This window comes from Sceloporus occidentalis, unplaced genomic scaffold (genome assembly GCF_023333645.1).
Source record: "Sceloporus occidentalis isolate IW3139 unplaced genomic scaffold, rSceOcc1.0.p SCAF_3, whole genome shotgun sequence".
Classification (NCBI taxonomy): Eukaryota; Metazoa; Chordata; class Lepidosauria; order Squamata; family Phrynosomatidae; genus Sceloporus; species Sceloporus occidentalis.
The window spans coordinates 100,421,981-100,440,740 of record NW_028316983.1 but is presented as its reverse complement, the minus strand read 5'-3'; the positions used below and the strand labels follow the sequence as shown (position 1 = coordinate 100,440,740).

The 18,760-nt window shown below is 40.5% G+C and overlaps 1 protein-coding gene across 2 annotated transcripts in view; it reads left to right on the top strand.

The window, feature by feature from the left end:
* LOC149316484 (divergent protein kinase domain 1A) overlaps positions 1-18,524 on the top strand; it is a 29,862-nt gene extending 11,338 nt beyond the window's left edge. For both annotated transcript variants that reach the window (XM_089515635.1, XM_089515636.1), the window contains exons 2-5: positions 7,409-7,543; positions 10,169-10,276; positions 13,440-13,616; positions 15,430-18,524. In XM_089515635.1, the coding sequence (XP_089371761.1) occupies positions 7,409-7,543; positions 10,169-10,276; positions 13,440-13,616; positions 15,430-16,242 (1,233 nt within the window). In that variant the 3' untranslated portion in view covers positions 16,243-18,524. The remainder of the gene's footprint in view (positions 1-7,408; positions 7,544-10,168; positions 10,277-13,439; positions 13,617-15,429) is intronic.
* The last annotated feature ends 236 nt before the right edge of the window (positions 18,525-18,760 follow it).

Genomic DNA, 18,760 nt, shown 5'->3' with positions numbered 1-18,760 from the left:
CGTTTAAGGACAGACTATAGGAAGTACTTTGGCCAGCTGTTTTCTGTGATACTTCCTGATTATTTATTATTTTGGAGTAGAAGTTCAGAGTCCAGAAGGCCATGGCCAGATGGTTGCCTTGGGAGCAGCAGTATTAGCAATATGCCACCACTTTTGAAACAGCCACACTAGTTTCCAGTTTTCTTGGAAAAAACTGAAAGTGCTTTCTTTAAGACACTGTATGGTCTGAACTCTACTCAGCTGGAGGACTTTTGCCTTCCATATGTTCTTCCTACGCATGTTGAATTCTAGTCTCATTTGATTATTTGAAGAAATCTTGTGATAGACATTTCTTTTGTTCTACAACCAGGGCCTCTTTCAGTATGTTTTACATGTGGAGTAAATGTGTACTTATGCTAAGAGTTGTCTTTGGTAGTTTTTTAGGCTGTATAATGTTGACAATAAACATTATGTCATTCATCAGTACCTACAGACCTGGAATTTTTCAAGCAAAAGTATTGTTAATTCTTACATGCCATAGATAGCAGAACTTGTTGAGGAGGGAGAGAATATCATCTGGTCCTTCTTGGCTATTATAGGCCCGGTACAGACAGATGGCTCCGTGCCACCCGTCTTTCTCACTTGTCGGTGCTGCAGCAGCTGCACTGCACCGCACCTACACACTGCCAAAAAGAAGCCACTCTAAGCAGCTTATTTTTTGTGGCACCGTAAAGGGAAAGGGCACTGCCATGACGCCACTTCCTGGAAGTGATGTCCGGAAGCTGTTGGATGCTGCGATGTCATCATGGCGGCCGCCGTATAGACAGGAAGCCGTCATGATGGAATCCGTACGGACTAGGGTTCCGGAGCATGCAGTTGGTGTGCGCTCCAGAACCCTACAATCGGCACAGGCAAGCCGCTCCCTGCCCATCTGTACTGGACCATAGATTTGTTTAGGAGCTTTTCTGGGACTGGACCACTGGTTTTTAGCTACCTAATGAAAAGTCAGGGTTAAATATGTTCTCCAGTATGATATCTTTGTAGTTAAGACAGATACAAAGAGTATGTTTAGCTTCTTTTCAGTGGCTCTGGTGTCTGTTTTAATCTAACTTGCCTATGGATCAATCTCATCCCAACATACTACTCCCAAGAATGGATAACCAAATGTCTCAGAGCTCATAATCAGGGCATGAAGGTTATCATCTTTCTCTGTCCCTAGAATGTGTAAAGGTATATTGCCTTTATTCTCCCTCAGCTAATTGTCTTAGCCAATAGCCATGGTATGTGGCCTACCATAACCATATAAATTAAGGACAAAATTCAATTCCAGTGCAAGTATGAGAAGAGCAACAGGAGCCAAAATTAGACTGGAGCTGCATCCACAGTGCAGAATTAATGCAGTTTAACACTGCTTTAACTGCCATGGCTCAACATCATGAAATCATGGGACTGTAATTTTGTGAGGTATTTAGCCTTCTCTGGGCATAGAAATAATGCAGGTTGATACCACTTTAAGTGATGTGGCTCCATCTTATAGAATCCAGGAATTTGTAGTTTTACAAGGTCTTTTGCCTTCTCTGCCAAAAAGTACTGGTGCTTCACGAAAATACAAACCCCAGGGTTTTATAGGATGGAGACATGACCGTTAAAGTGGTGTCAGACTGCATTAATTCTGCAGTGTGGCAGCAGCCTTCAGTGAAGGTGTGGGTAGTTCCAGTGGAACTGAGTGATCCTCTTCAAGTTGGACAAGTGACTCAAGGCCACACATGTTTTTGTATCTGTTTATCTTTTAATTATCTCAAGTGAAAAGGGTAAATATTATTAAATTCATTGTAAAATGCCTTCTCTACTGACTTAACTAAGTGAACCATAAAATAAATTACTTTAAAAAAATTATTGGTTGTCTGTCTAGCACCAAGCTCCTTCCTCCATCTCACTTGCCTTGTGGGTCAATGTAATCTCCCCTGGCGTACCTTGACTTTCTGGGGAGAGATGAAATTTGCTCATTAAGTTCTCTACCCTGTATTGTTGATGGGACAAAAAAAATACTTCAGTCTTGAAAAATTAGTACAAAATGTCCAATTCATTAGTAAGTTCAAAAAACAACAACACACAATTCTTATATTTTTTTAAAAAATAGTTCATTAATTGTTGCATTAATTGATGCATTTCTAGAGAAATCCCAGGATTGACAGAAATGCATATGTTTGGCTGACATTATTGACTTCAAGTAGCGCGTTTTGTTGATGGCTCCTTTGACAGTATTATGAAGGCATAGGTCTGCTGTTTCTTTTCCAGCTTCCCCAATACTATAGCAATCTACAGTAGTTAGCAAGGACAGTTTATGAAAGAAAGGAAGGAAGTTTCTCTTACAGGCTAGATGGCAATATACAGGCACATGATGTTGCTTTTTCTTTCCTTCTCTCCTCAAACCTTGTTTTTCCTGGGCCTCTCACATTTTGAGTTTCCATTTCTCCTTAATAATTTCTCCTCTTAATTTGACATTCTCCTTCTGCATTATTGTTTTAATCTCAGTTTAAGTGCTTAGCATTTTCTGACCTTACTTTCTCCATCTTCTCCCCTGTCATCTCCTTAAGTGCGCAGTTTGCATGATCCTCAGTCTCCTGCACTGGCCTCCCCCAGCAGAAATTCACAAACCAGCCCATGAACCATGTGAAATTAGTTCCCTTTTTCCTTCCTCCTCCATTAAATTTCTCCTTTTCTTCCTCCTTCACTAACTCACTAATTTAGTGAGTAGGCATCATAATTTATGACTCACTAAATATTATACCTCTTTTTCCACTGTAATTTCACTCCTTAGATGATAGACTAACATTATTGGGCAGCTGTTAGATGCAAAATAAACAAATTAACAAAACTGTGTTAAAATTAACATGTTATTGCCAAGCTATGAAAATTTTGTAGTAGGAATGCTGCCACAAGGTGATGAAATGTTGCTTTATTTGTACCTTATAAACCTTGTTCCCCATTAAATGGCTGTGTCATAAAACCATATATAACTTTGATTTGCATTTTATTTCTCTGGTTAACATATTTACATTTTGTGGTTATTAGAGTTCTTCCTAGGTCCCTGTCTTTCAGCTTCATCAAATATCTTCTAATAGTGAAACATATCTGAAAACCCATTCCTACACATTCAAGTCACAATTTTGCCATCTATGCCACCTTAGCTGGTGAGAGCCAGCATGGTGTAGTGGTATGAGTGCTGGACTATGACTCTGGAGACCAGGGTTCGAATCCCATCTCTACATAAATCTACTAGGTGACCTTGAGCAAGTCACACTCTCTCGGCCTCACAGGATGGCAATGGCAAACCACCTCTGATTAAACTTGCCAAGAAAAACCTGATAGGTTCACCTTAGGATTGTCATAAGTCAGAAAGGACTTGAAGGCACACAAAAATAACAAACTACATTACTTAGATTTCCATAAGTTGGAAGGGACTTGAAGGCACACAGTAATAACAAACTACCTTAATTAGAAGGTGAACCCACCCCAAAGTCAGTGCAGATAGTCCTCATGATGTATGGCCACTTCTGGGAAGAAAACACTTTTTTTGGCCCTTAACCCGACTTTGTTCTAAGGTCAGGAATCAGCTGAATGTTTCCAAGAAGCTCCAGAGTGACCTCAAGTTATTTTGGTGTGTGGACAACTGGATCAGGTCCAATTTGGCTCAATCTGTTGTTTACACGCTAGGAGTAGTGCAGGGAAATGGGATGGTCTGTTTATGGAACCAACACCACTGCTTCCGCATAGACAGGTGCTCCATGTAATGCCTGCCCCACGCGCCACAACTTCTGCTGTGGTCAGAACAGGATGCACATGGAACAACAAGGAGGAGGGAAGAATGTCCCCTTCTTTGTGGATCACATGGGAGGATACCCCATTCTGACCAGCAGAAGTGACAGCCTGCTGGGCAGGCTGTCACAGGGAGCTGGTTGGTTGGCAAGGTTGGAGTGGCAGCGCTGAAGAGGATGGGCCAGCAGGGCCAATGTAGCATTGGCTCAGCTGGCCCATGTACACAATGACACAACATCATGCTGGTTTGGGCATGGTGCATGTATTTGCCATCGTCATCAGCCCAGGGTCAGTCTGGGGTATAATGCTCCAGACTGGCTCTGTATTAAGCGGTCAGTATAGAGGTGTCCTAAGATTCTCAGGATAACTGAAGAACATCAGAACTATGCACCTACAGCAACATCTTGAACCCACTCCGCAGTATGATTTGCAAATATTCTCTTGAGGTTTTGAAAGCCTGGGCAATAAGAGGTGGTCAGATGTTGGCTTGATGAAAGATCTCTAAAGTCTGACAGGTGCTTGAGGAATTTGTGCTTTTGGCCAGACATGGCACTGGTTAACTTTTGCCAGACTCAACTGACTATTGTTATGGACACAATCCAGTTCTACTTGCTCAGTCAGTCAACATAAAAGTTTAACACTGATTGTGAGTCTGTCTTCTGGCTCACAAAACCAGGAAGGAACTATCTAGCATTTTTTTAAAGAAATGTGTGGCAAAGCATGTTGTCTGCACCCCACTTGAGTCTTCTGGCTCACAAAACCAGGAAGGAAGTACAGTATTTGGCATTTCTTAAAGAAATGTGTTGTGTGGGAGGGTGTTGTCCCCATCCCGCTTGAGTCCTGTGGAATGGTTTCTGATAGGATCGCAAAGTAGTCACTGTGTTAACTGGTCAAAGCAATAACGTTGCATCTTGTTGAGCTGTCCAAACTTTGTCCTAACTGCAGTGCTTTCGAAATGTATGCAAGGAACCAGCATTCTTTTTGTACACCAAAAGTGATCCCGGTCCAATGTGTTCAGTGTTGTTCCTGCACCAAACATTCAACACTTATAACTCTCATGCAAGCAGTTTAGAGGGAGTGGTAATGGAACAGGTGAGAACTTCTTTTGAAGTAAGGAAAGCACTGCTGCATTGGAGTTCTGTCATCCCAATGTAATGTGATGAATACTCTGTGAGACCCAGAGTTCCCAGGCAGCAAAGCCACTGTTTTCTTTTTGGTAACTTCTGGTACCTTTTTTCTCTGTAATGAAAGCAGAGATGGGAACAGTGCGACTTGTGAATAAATGTATTGTGCTTTGAGGCCCACAAGGGGTGGGTTTTCTTAGGAATCATTGCTCACTGTATGTATTCAAATTGTCTGTTCACCGAATGCTCTCCTGGAATTCCATTTATGGAACTGCTCTGTCTTGTAAGTTTATTTTCTTGTGCAAACTTTAAAAGCCAACTCATCCTATTCCTAGTATTAAAAAAAGTTGATTGTAAAAGACATATTAAGAACCTATGAACTGCTGTTAAGGTCTATTCTCTTCCATTTACTCCTTCCTAATTCTGCCTGCTAGTCTGCTAGGACTTTCATGCTACCATGTCTTATAATCAAACTAAAAAAGAAAACCCTGAGATCTGTGGTCAAATCTCTCATTTTATGATTCTGTAAAAAAAAAACAACACTGAGGGAACAGATCCAGACTGCATTAAGAATGAAGGTTTAGCCTCTCTTCCCCCTTGTGCTGTATTCCCAATGGAATTTGATCCACCCAACTACAAGTGGAACTGCTGTTTTTTCTTACTGGGAAAAACTTGTATTTAAGACCTAGCCCCACAGCACAATTGTTGTATTCTGAACCACAGCAGCACACAAATGACATTTTAAAAAGTAAAGGCAGCTAGTCCTATCATGACTCTGTATTACTTTTTCAAGTCTGACCTTCAGTTTCATTATGGAAAGTAAACCTTTGACTACAAAAGAATGAAATAGTATAATGTCTTCTGAGTTGGAAGGATTTTTTTCCCCTGATGTCCTTCAAGCTTGTAAAATTTGGGAATTTCCAACTTAGATCCACCTAGATTTCAATTCTTGGCCTTTGAAAAATTTCTCCTTCCTTCACCAAAACCAGCCAGTCAGAGGGATGACTTTCAGTTGGTTTGCAAGCAGTCACAAAATTAGGAAGATTGCAGCAGCTTCTAAAGAGTAAATTAGAAAATCCCAATTGTATGTTTAAAATTGGCTATTGAGAAGGACATTGTCATACGTACTCTAAGCTTTGTTTCTCATGAGAGTGTTTCCAGACAGACAGCTCCTAGTGGTATTAGTTAAAAGACATTGGGCAACAATTCTGTCTTTCCATCGTTGATGCATGTTCTGCAAAAGTGAAACAACAACAGACAGAACAGCAGAAAATCAGGGGAGGGTTGTAAATGAAATGTATTGTCTAGATTCCTTAATATTGCTTGAATGAATCATGCAAGTTTCACAATAAAAGCCTCATTTGGGAGTACCACCTGTAGTTTATGTTTGGTTGCTGTGCTACAACAGATGCCATGAGAAATAAACAAGCAGGGGGAAACAGTAGTATCTATTCCCTTCTGTTTCCAGGAGTCCATCTACATAACATTTCCAACTGTCCCTCACCTACCTCAGAGACGTAGCTAGGATTTTGGGAAGGGGGGGTCCAGACTAAGTGCCACCATTATAATGGGGCTTGAGTGTGCCGGCGCAGCAGCACACACCATTCATTTTTCTAATGGAAGGGGGGGTCCGGACCCCAAGAACCCCCCCTTGGCTACATCCCTGCCTACCTGCCAAACCATGGTGTCAGGGTGGAACCGTGGTTTGGCTACTAAGTTAGGGACATAGGGAGGAAGCAGGATAGGAAGTCTGGCACCTTTCTGAATAGGAGTGGGACAGCCAGGTGACTGTAATGGTGAGCTGTGAGAAGAAAGTGCCAACTGGGTTGTTATGAGAGAACTAAACCTTTCCCACTTAAGCATAAACTCCTAACTTCCCTCTTGTTTCACTGCTTCTAGCCTGAGGTAGCTAAAGGAGGCAGATATCACCCTAGCAGACTCCTTGTATGAGTGTGTAGTAGGGTGACATGTAGAGGTAAATGTCAGTGTCACAGAGTGGCTCTGTGACATTGGCATTGTTACAGATGGTGTCTCTGGACCACAAGGCAATGGGAAATGCCTAGCAGTACCTGTCCTACTGCCATCCCCACTTCAAAAGCACCAGAGCTACCAAGAGAGAAGCCCTGTCTACCCTGACTCTTGGCAAAATGCTAAAAATGGTATGTGGTGCCACTGGAAGACTGCTCTGCTCAAGTGAACATAACATCTCTCTTCCATCCTTCACCCTTATTGTATTGGCCATGTAGTTTTTATATCCTGGTGTTGGAATGGGTTGACTCGCAGTATGTTCTTGTTTTGCACCAGTGCAGGAGGAGATGTAGATATTTCAAACTCTGTGAGCTTCCTCCTCTTTCTTCCTGAAATATGGAAGGGAACCCAAGCCTCTTTGATATTGTGTACTTTGTTGGTAATATAGTAATAGTAGGATAAACAAGATGTCATAATATATGACTGAAACCACCCCTCTTATCTGTCTCTACCTTAAGGTTCGTCTCTCTTATATGCGGATGAAGTATCTCTTCTTCTCTTGGCTAGGAGTATTCATTGGCAGCTGGATTATTTATGTTCAGTACTCCTCTTACACAGAACTTTGCAGAGGACAGGACTGCAAGAAAATAATAGTAAGTATAATGGGCTTTGTTAAACTATATTTTGTTTGTATTCTTTGTATTCTGTCTTTAATATTTTTATAAATAAACCTGGTGGAGATGTTAACTGTAATGATGTGTAATGACTGTGAACCTACATTGTATTCATAACAATATAAATGTAATTATGCATGACCTAAGGAATTGCCCCAACCTTAAACTTGAAAGAGCTGCGCCAAGTGATGGAGTTCCGAATTGTGGGCAAATGGGGCACTCCAGGATGATGCAGTTAGGCTCCTTTGACGCCCATGAAGTGGGCTCCCTTGAATTTAAGGTGGATTTTGGGGAGGGGGTATTTACAGTTGTGACAATAGTGCTACGATTATGAATAGCAGATCTGAATGCGCAGCAATTACAGATCTATAATTCTAGATTAGAAATATGTAACTGCAAGACAGGATACTGGCTAATGTTCCTAAATATCACTTTTGCAAATGATCTGACATTTTTTCAGACTAAGCTTCACTACGTTCTATGCCATTTACTCCCAAATTAATATGTATATGACTGCATAGTATCCAGAATTCTTTCAAGTAAATCTATCTCCCAAGGCTGAGGTCAGTTTTATTCTATAGCAGTACTGTTAGACTTCTGTGCAGTGAATGATTGTGAAGTGCAGACTATGGCTATATCCTGCTGTAAGTTGCAACTAGAGTAACCCACTGAATCAGTGGGAATGTAGATCACATATAGTTTACAAGTTCGCATTTGTTTAAATTCCACTGACTTTATGAGTCTAGTCTATTTGGGACTAACAGTTGGATTTAGGTCCATATCCTCAGACATTGTGAATGGATATGCTCCTCCAAGCTTTGATTAGGGGCCTTTCCCCCCCTGGATTGTGCTTTTGCAGTTAAGTAAATATTGTATTTCAGAAATAGACTTTCTCATGAGCTACTTTGCAAAGGAAGAAAAACACAGAACAAAATAAAAAAAATCTTGAGCAGTAATTAATTGTTCAAATTATTGCTAACTCTAGTTCATTGAACAAAAGGAAACAGTTTAGACTCTGATTGAAATTGGTGTGCAAGTACAGAATAAAGGAGGGTGAGCAAAGGAGGATATGGAGATAAATGGAATTAAGTTCCTGGAACTGTGAGACAAAATGAACCCTCAGAGAGAGCAACAGTGGGTGACTAGTGTGGGGAATTGCTTGAAGTGTTATAGTGTACTTGTTGATGTGTGGTAAATAAGTAAAAGAAATTCACTAATGGATATTGAAGGCAGTGAAATAATACTAAATGCTGAGTGATAAGATCTGACTGAGGCCTTGTCTGTATTGGCCAAATAAACCAGCCTCTTCCCTGTCCTCTTAGTGAGGAGACTAGATAACACATGGCCCAAACCCAGGTTCTGGTGTGAACAGACTAGACAATGTTAAACCTGTTCAGTACCTCAGTACCAGAACCCTCTTAACACACATTTTAAAAACATCCAGTTTGCTTTGGATCAGGCCTGCACAACATATGGCTTGGGGCCACATGTGGCCCACTAAAGGATTTTAGGTGGCCCACGAGGATGTGGTACAACTTCAAGGGTCCTCCACTGCCTGGCTGTTTCCCTGAGGAAAAGAACAGGCAGAGGACTAGGAGGACAGGCAAATGCTTGCCCTGCAAGGCTCCACCACCACCTCAATTTCTCCTGAGAAGAAGGCTGGGTAGTGGAGGAGGAGGATGGGCGAACAAGGGTCCTCTGCTGCTTGGCTTTCTCCCAAGGAGAAAGACAGGTGGAAGAGGAGGATGGGCAAACACTCACCCTATGAGGCATCTCCTTCACCTGGTTTTCTCTTGAGAAGGCCAGGTGGTGGAGGAGGAAGAGGGGCAAACATTCACCTCTCAAGGCTCCTCCATTGCTTGGCCTTCTCCCAAGGAGAGGTCTGGGTAAAGGAGGTGGAGGACAGACAAGGCTCCTCCACTGCTTATCTCTCTCCTGAGGAAGGGCTGGGCAGAGAAGGAGGAGGATGGAATTAATTTTAATTAATATTATTAATAATTAATATTTAATTAAAACCTATATGTGGCCCTAAGAAGTTTAGCCTATTTTAATTTTGGCCCCTATCTAGTGCCAAGTTGTGCAGGCCTGCTCTGGATCTTCCCAGAAGACCCAGATCCCTCCATTCTGACAAAGGGAGATGGTTTGAAATCTGTACCACTGTGCTGCCTCGTGCATCCACCAACACCATGGATCGCTTGCTCTGAGGTCAGAACAAAGTGATGTGCTGTGAGCAAAGTGATTGACAACATAGTGGAACACACATGCACACAGCTACCTGGTGTTGGAATGGAGGGCCGGCTATAACAGGGAGGTCGGGCTGCCCCTGGAGTGTCTTGGTTAGTGCAGACAGGACCTGGGTTAGCAGGGTGGATATTGGGACTGAAGAGTAGTATCTGTATGTCCCATAGAACCAAAGATTGTTCATTCAGATATTGATGCTGTCCAGATCAATACATGTGTAGGGTATATGTAGTCTAGTCATCTTAGCACAAGATCAGGATTTTCAGAACTTCATCTGCATCTACGCTTAGGGCACAGATCAGTATGTGTCATGGAAAAAAGGGTGGATCTCAGGTGGTAATCTTCTCTTCTGTTCTTTCCCAGTGTGATAAGTATAAGACTGGAGTTATTGATGGATCCGCATGTAGCAGCCTGTGTACAAGACAAACACTGTATTTTGGAAAATGCTTGTCAACCAAACCCAATAATCAGGTATGACTCTATATTTTTGTCAGCTTTAGAAAACCATGAAGCTATTTAAAAATTAACTTTAAAAATGTCTGTGTAAATTTTTATTTCATAGGATTTGTAAATGAAAGAAAATCTTCACTAGTCTTTATATGTTAAACCGCCTCTTGATTTCTGAATTTTTGGAGACTGGCAATGTAATGCTGTCTTCATTCAGTGGACCTCAAGTGGTCACTTGGTGTCTACCTAATAATAAGGTAGTGATTTCTGAAAATGAGGACTCCCTAATTCAACAGGTATATATTAAGACATAAATTAGCTTGCAAATTTCATGTTAGATGCTTTAAAAAGAACTGACTATAGTAGACTGTAGAAATAATGCAGTTTGACACCACTTTGAGTACTGCTCCATCCTATGGAATCCTGGGATGTATAGCTTCATGAGCCATTTAGCCTTCTCTACAAAAGAGTGCTGGTGCCATAGAAAACTACAAATCCCATGATTCTGTAGGATGGACCCATGGCTGTTAAACTGGTGTCAAACTGCATTGTTTCTGCAGGTTTACCCAGCTGTTTAGTGACTTCCAGAACCAGTGGAGTGTTCAAGGTGTTATTTGGAAGATAATACTGGGATTGGAATTGAACCATTTGAGCCTTTTATACCAGTGATACTCACAGTGGAACTCAAAGTGGTACTCCCAGTCCATGAGCCATGGGCTACATGACCACAGCAAATTTCCAGGAGAAAAACAAACAGGACACAAATATGGTACAGGTCAATTTGGGAGAAAGACTTGCTGATCCCTGACATCAAATGAATTAAGAAGCAATGCTTTATACTATACTAGCAGAAGGAGTGACATCACTTGGGGGGGGGAGAGATCACACCAGGTGACACCCAGAAGAGGAGTGATAACTGGTTGGATCCTCCTGGCTTGCCACAGTGACAGAGGCCTACTCATAGGAGACCTTCACCTTGTTAGCAAAGGAAAGAGTCAAGCAATCCTCTTCTGGCTTTACCGTGGTGGCGGAGGCAAAGGAGAGAATGGGGGGGGGGAGGAGTGAATGGGAGGGTGGTCTTTCCCCTTTAATCAGAAGCCCCTCTGCCATCCATGCCTCCTTGCCATATATACATAAAATGTTTGAGTTTGTGGATGACAGCCAGGCACAAACCTAGTCCCTTTTACGCTTCAGTTCACATCAAACTTGTGAAATGTTTTAGAAAGGTGGGGAAAAGTAAAGATGTCTCTATTTCCTTTCATCTCTCGTGAAATTCTTCTCTCCTTCCTCAGCCCAAATGAGCTGCAGACAGACGAAATGGTTTATTAAAATTAGCTGCAGTATCTTGTAGGGATTAGGTATTGGCAATTTTTTTGTTGTAGGCAAGTAACCTTTTGCAAAATATATGAGTATGATTATACTTTCTAGTGTCATGGTGTTATTTTTAAAAAACACTTAAGATCCTAATGTGGCTAGTTGTGGAATAGAATGAGTTCCATTACTTAGTCACAACTAACTTTTAAAGATGGATTAGGTCCTTAAGGTACAATAGTCTGCTCAAAAATATATTTTAGACAGATAAGATTTCAAATAAAGATAAGACTTGACATTCAGATTTGCTTCTATTTCAAAAAGTATTTAGCTTGATGTCTCTTGTAGTCATACTGAACTGATACAGAAAGATATTCAAAGATATAGATGTTTTAGTCTATATCAGTCTACAAAAAATCTTATAGCACCTCTGAGACTGAGTGAAAGAAGTTGGTGGCATAGCTTTCATACACTCAATCTGTTTCATCAGATACATCTCAATGATAAAGCAGATTGAGTTCACAAAAGCTAATGCTACAAGCTTCTTTCTCGCAGAGGCTTAACTGCATGAGCCCCATTTTCGCATCAATCATGTCAAGGAAAAAAATAGAAACATACCATGTTGAGAGCCCAAATATCACATATCTTCGGAATTGCACAAGTGAAGCCACTACTGCCATCTCATGTCTTCATGAGTTCCCTTTAATTCTGCCTCATGCCTCATTTTGGTGTTTATTATTATTATTATTTTATGTTAACTCGTGCAGTTTTGGAGTTCTGCAATAGTGGATGGTTAAACAAAATTTAAAGAAAAGAAATGGGGGAGGGGGAGAGGAAGGATCTCTGACACCACATGACTGGCATCTCTCAACTGCCCAGCAGCAAAATTTCACACCTAGGCACTTGTTCTATTCGCAGTAGGTTTCCCTCATCAATGAAAAAGGATTCTCTAATCATGTTTGGGGGATGCAGCAGCTATGGGTCAGAGGCGTCATCATGCAATAAGTATTACCAAAGGTGTAATCACGTGTAGTAATCTCCGTAACAAATCCTTTCTTGTACTGATCCTAAAAAGGGTATAGGTTCAAGATTCTTCTGTAAACTGACACTGAAGGGATATATAAAGTCAGTGCTTATTTACAATAACATACACATCTTAAACTTTGCTTTGTTCTGAAAATCTTGACTTTACTCTGTACAGTAAGTAACTCTGTGCAGAAACACCCCAAATATTGTCTGTATCACATCAGTTGATGTGACAAAAGTGGTGGGATGTTATTACTGTGGCAGGCCCAGTCATAGCAGTGGCAGCCTATTTTACATATAAAAAGACTGAGGGAATACCCTTTATGAGATGGCCACCTATGTTTATTTTGTAAATACTTTTATTAATTTGGTTTTTAAAAAAAAAAAAACTGCTGCCCATTTAATCAAACCACCTTCTTAATAAAAATCAGTTAAGCCAAAGATTTATTAAACGCATAACTGAAATAGATTGTTGATGTCGAACAAGATTTTCTTCTATAGGCTGGAATCTTCTATCATTATTAATAACTTTACATATACAAGGTAATTTAAAAAGAGTGGTGCAAAAATTAAGCTGTTCTTACTTGGTTTTGTACCATTCCTTTTTAATCACCCTTTACTTAGCTAAATAAAAGAGGCATCTTCTAAAGATGCGTAACTGGACACCAGCAAGAGTTCCAATAAACAACATGACTGAGGCTTCCTTCTTCTCTATGTAGTAGTAGCTTAACAGGAGCCCCTTACTGGATCCGGATGTCAAAGAACTACTCAATTCTAAATCTTGCAGAGGCAAGTCTACTTATGTTCCCAGGATTCTGGCCATAGTTTTTATATCTTTTATTTTCTACAGATGTATCTAGGAGCGTGGGGTAATCTACAAGGTGTTATAAAATGCCAGATGGAAGAAATTGCTCACATTGATCTTAGAACTGAACTAGAACCAAGGAAGGAAACTATTCTGTTTGATAAACCAACTAGAGGAACTACTGTTCAGAAATTCAAGGAGATGGTCTATGGCCTTTTTAAAGTGAGTATCTTCTTTCTCATCTTAGGTCTTCAGTGTTGCCTGGTTAGCTCAAAGAACCGGTAATATCTATGAAGCTACAATATTTCCTCTAGGCATTGTTGTGCAGTACTGGACTTAGTAATTGTTTGCTTGCAGTAGCATCAGAGTTTTTTTTAATTAAAAATGCTATGTAAAATAAGTTTTTACTGGGATGAAATCTTTTTTCCCCTGCCTTGGGCCTGACACCACCACCATCCCAAGAAACTGGACTATTTGCACTACAAGTAGCAACAGGGGAAAGTGCTCTCATTGCTACTTGCAGTGGGGAGTGTTTTTTGGTCAGGACTGCTGGGGTGAAGGAAAGTCGTAATGCCCCTCCTCTTCACACACGGTGGTCATGATTTACTGAAGGTAAAAAACAAACAAGCCAAAGATTCCATACTTTGGAATGTTTGAGGTTTAATGTTTCAAACACCATGGCTGAGATCATGCATCACAGGACATTCATCTATCATGTAGCCACATCTCCATAGTTGTGTTTCCTGCTGGTACTGTCCCAAAAAGTAATCTTATAGAACACCTAACATGAAGATTTCTGTGTTGGGTGTGTGTGTATGGATGAGCAGGTACATGTTCAGCTATTTTCCATTAGCTAAACTCACTGCAACAGACATCTACAGAGACTACTAGAGGTCCTCTTAGTATCCCTGAAGATAACATCTTTTCAACATGTCCAGCTACAGGAAAATTGTTGGTTATATCCCCACTCTCTGACCACATGGAAATATCCAAGGGGGCAATGTTTACCAGGTAGGTAGGTTTTAGAAGGAATTTCTAACAGAATTCCAACCTCCACAATAATAAAAAAAAAAGTGAGTGGTGATGGCATAAGTCCAATTTACACCATTATAATACACAAATAAGATGCCAGCCCATTTCTTTTCATGCTATATGATCCCTTTATCCAGAGCCTGGAGAGTTTAAAATTTGTTTTGCATCAGTAGTTGCTTAACTAGTGCTTATACAGGAAGTTTTAAGTTGTCTTATTTTCAGTCACCAAGTGTGATTACATGTTTGACTGACACATACAGTAATTTGAGTTAGAAAATATGTGTCAAGTACCTTTATATCTATCTCTCAAACTACAGGGGTATCATGATTTTGTTAAGTTCCTAAACTGTACTGATAATAGCTGTATAACTCAATTACAGATACAGTTGGACCACCATATCCATGGATTCAGCCATCCACAGTTTGCAAATATTCACAAACACGCTCACATCCAAAAAAAACAAACCTTGATTTTGCTGTTTTAAAGGACACCATTTTATTACTCCACAGTATGTAATGGGACTTGAACATCCATGGATTTTGATATCTGGTGTGTGTGTGCGCGCGTGCGTGTGTTCTAGAACCAAGCCCCAGTGGATGCCAAGGACCCCTTTTAACAATTAATTCTCAGAATCCTACATGAACTGTTATGTTACATAACTGTACATATACCTATCTATGTACCAGGAGTGCTAAGAGGCTCCTTTATTGAATTGTTAAGATGCTTAAAGGCACCAGCAAGAGTGCCCAATGTTCATTGGTGCCCAGTGTGCATTGGGACTGATGCACATCAGTCCCATTGTGCACACTGGGCACTTTGTTAGCTCTGCTAGATAGTAATGTAAAAGCAGCCCTCTAGTGGATATCAATGTTATGCAACTGCTCAGTTCTAATTCTCATACGTAAATCCACTTATGAAGACATTCATCCTCAGCAAGATTCCCACCAATATTTTAAAAGAATGTATATGATATTTGACTGTCTGTTCTCACCTTCTTTATAGGAAAAACTAGGTGAGCAAGGAAATCTTCCCGAGCTGGTTAATCTCATCTTGTCCGTTGCTGATGGGAACAAAGATGGCCGAGTTTCTTTGCCAGAAGCGAAGTCAGCATGGGCACTTCTTCAGCTGAATGAATTTCTGCTTATGGTGATTCTCCATGATAAAGAGCATACACCCAAACTGTTGGGATTTTGCGGGGATCTGTATGTGATGGAGCAAGTCGAATATACCTCTCTCTTTGGAATAAGCTTACCATGGATCATAGAACTTTTTATTCCCTCTGGTTTCAGAAGAAGCGTAGATCAGTGGTTTACACCATCATGGCCTAGGAAGGCAAAAATAGCCATAGGGCTTCTAGAATTTGTAGAAGACATTTTCCATGGACCATATGGGAATTTTCTTATGTGTGATACGAGTGCCAAAAACTTGGGTTACAATGATAAATATGACTTAAAAATGGTAGACATGAGAAAAATAGTGCCAGAAAATAATTTAAAAGACCTAATTAAAGATCGTCACTGTGAGTCTGATCTGGATTGTGTGTATGGATCGGACTGTAGAACTGTATGTGACCAAAGTAAAATGAAATGTACTACAGACATTATTCAGCCAAACTTAGCCAAGGTGTGCCAGTTGCTTAAAGACTACTTGCTTCGTGGGGCTCCTCTGGAAATACATGAAGAGTTAGAAAAGCAACTGTACTCATGCATTGCCTTGAAAGTTTCAGCAAACCAGATGGAAATGGAGCATTCCTTAATACTCAACAACCTGAAAACTCTACTGTGGAAGAAAATATCTCATACAAATGATTCTTAGTTTCTTTGTCTCACAAAATGCCGTTGCTGCTGTTGGAGTTGACCACTTTGTGTGAAAAGTAGCTTCAAGATCTAAAATATTTTTATTTAGCCTCCATCTTTTGAACACTGCCATCAGTGATTTTTTTTTCCAGTTGGAAAATGATGTTCTCTAAATATCTGCCTGGCAGAGACTACTGAAGTCTTATGGCTGTATAACACTCCCATTTGGGAAAGAGTATAGATTGTGTTCTCCTCTTGCCCTTACACAAGTTAGGATAGCTTGAGAAGGGCATTTAGTATCCGTGGGAACACAATAAATATGAACATGATTTTCTGAGCCAAACTTGCACGTTCACAGAAAGCACTTGGTACACTCCCAGGACATCAGTCCCATTTTGGAATGCAAGTGAGAGTTCGCGTTGGAGTACTTCATTATTTCAACAAAACTTCGCACATGGAAAACTAGTATTTCAAATCAAGAGTTGTAGGTTAGCCTTTTCCCTGTTGTGTTAGCAGGGTGTGCTTCAAAACAGGGTGTCCGCTTGAAGTGGGAGAGTACGAAAACATCCCACCTGCATTCAGAATTAATGGTTTGAAGAGGCCTAGTCTTTAAACACTGCTGTGCAAAGTTTCTCTTGTCTTCTTCCCCACACTTTCTTCCTTTTCTTGTCTCACCATTTCTCATCAAATAAGAAAATAAGATTGTGGTGTTTTAAAAAATTTATGTGAGGTTTGTTTTTTAAATTGAAAGGAATTTACAAAAAATAAAATTCTGAAAACTCATCAGTACTAGAAACTAGCATGGTAAAATCCAAGCTACTGTTTTGTAAATTAAATGAATATTTGAGGGGATTGTTTACTAACCCTAGCATGGCAAAATTTGCACATTTATTTTTAAGAAAGAAAATCAGTGTGACAATTCAGTATGTTTTAAACTGGAAGGTTTTGGAACTACAACTTTTTCTTACATTTTTACATTTGTATACACATTTACCTCATGCGTACACTGAATGTTACTTAGTTTGCTGAAAATTCCTAGTTAAAAGTAGATATTGTACCATGCTAGCAGTGAAGGAGTTCAGTGAAGCATGTTGCACTAACATACAGTAGCAGCAATATTTAAAGACACAGAAGTAAATGGAGCAACTGCATTCATTTGGGTCTTAATGTAAGCAAATTTAAAACCAAAAGGCGAAGAATTGGATGGGGTGCTTAAGCTGATGTTTGTACATGGGCTGAGATTCATTAACTTTGATGCAACTGTTAATCCAGTTGCAGTTGCTGCTTGACCACAAAATATTTAAAACCATAGAGCGCCATCTGGCCAAAGTTAAGTACATCCAGTAGCCCAGTTCTATGCATGTTTATTCTGTTGGACTATGACTCTGGAGACCAGGGTTCAAGTCCCAGCTCAGCCATGAAAACCCACTGGGTGACCTTGGGCAAGTCACATGCTCTCAGCCTCAAGGGAAAGCTGTTGTCAAGAAAACCACATGATAGGCTCACCATTACACTTAAACAACTTGAAGGCACACAAGAGCAAATTTTCAGTATCTCCTAGGTTGGTGTAGAAATTCAGGCTCTGTTTTGAATGAGGATGTAATTATTGATATCAAAGGAAAAATATGCTTAATATTAGCTGGATCTTGCCCAGCTGTATCCATAAGCAATTAAGCCAGCACTGTTGTATCCAAGCCCATTCATTCAGGAGTCAAAGCAGCTCACTGTTCTGGCCTTCTAGATCATATCAGTTGATCATGCATCAACTTGAAAAATCTAGTTATTATTTTCAAAGCTTAGCAGTAACCTGTTATAAGAACAGTGTTGGCTGGCATCTTGTACTGCAGTTAGATTTGTAACCTAGTTACAGATCCATTACCGGCTCCACATACTACCTATTCATGATTGTGGAGCTATTGCCACAATTGTAAATGCTTCCAAATCTCATTTTCAGCTCCATGGAGTCACGCTGAACAGAGGTCTGTTCTGTTGATCAAGGTCAGCAGAATGACATTTCCAGCTTTTTCCCACCAGGACACATGGCTGTGTCAATCAGCAGGACCTTGTTGCAATTCCAGCTTGCACTGCATATGATTGCAGGAAGGGGGCTGCAGACACCTTGTGCCTTGATCACCAGACCGCCATCATTTGGAGCAGCTCTGGTAGATTGGGGGAATGGGGTCAGATGATGATAGTTCGTTCTGCATCCATGATGCAGAATATTTCCTATAAGATGTTACTTTTGGAGACAATTGCTATAGTGTGCGGCGGCCCTAAATTGAACCTACAACTTTTTTTTTTTTTTTTTTTTTTTTGCAGAATTTGTTCAGAGGGGTTTTTGCCTTCATCTGAGGCTGAGAGTGTGTAACCTGCCCAAGGTCATCCAGAGGGTTATCATGGCCTTCCCGAGTCCAACATTCGAATCAGTCCACCATGCTGGCTTACAAGAGATTAAAATGGTTCCTTTAAAATTAGCACTAGGTAGAGGTGTTACTTTTTTTGTGTGTAACAAGTAACACAGACCCATTACTTGGGTT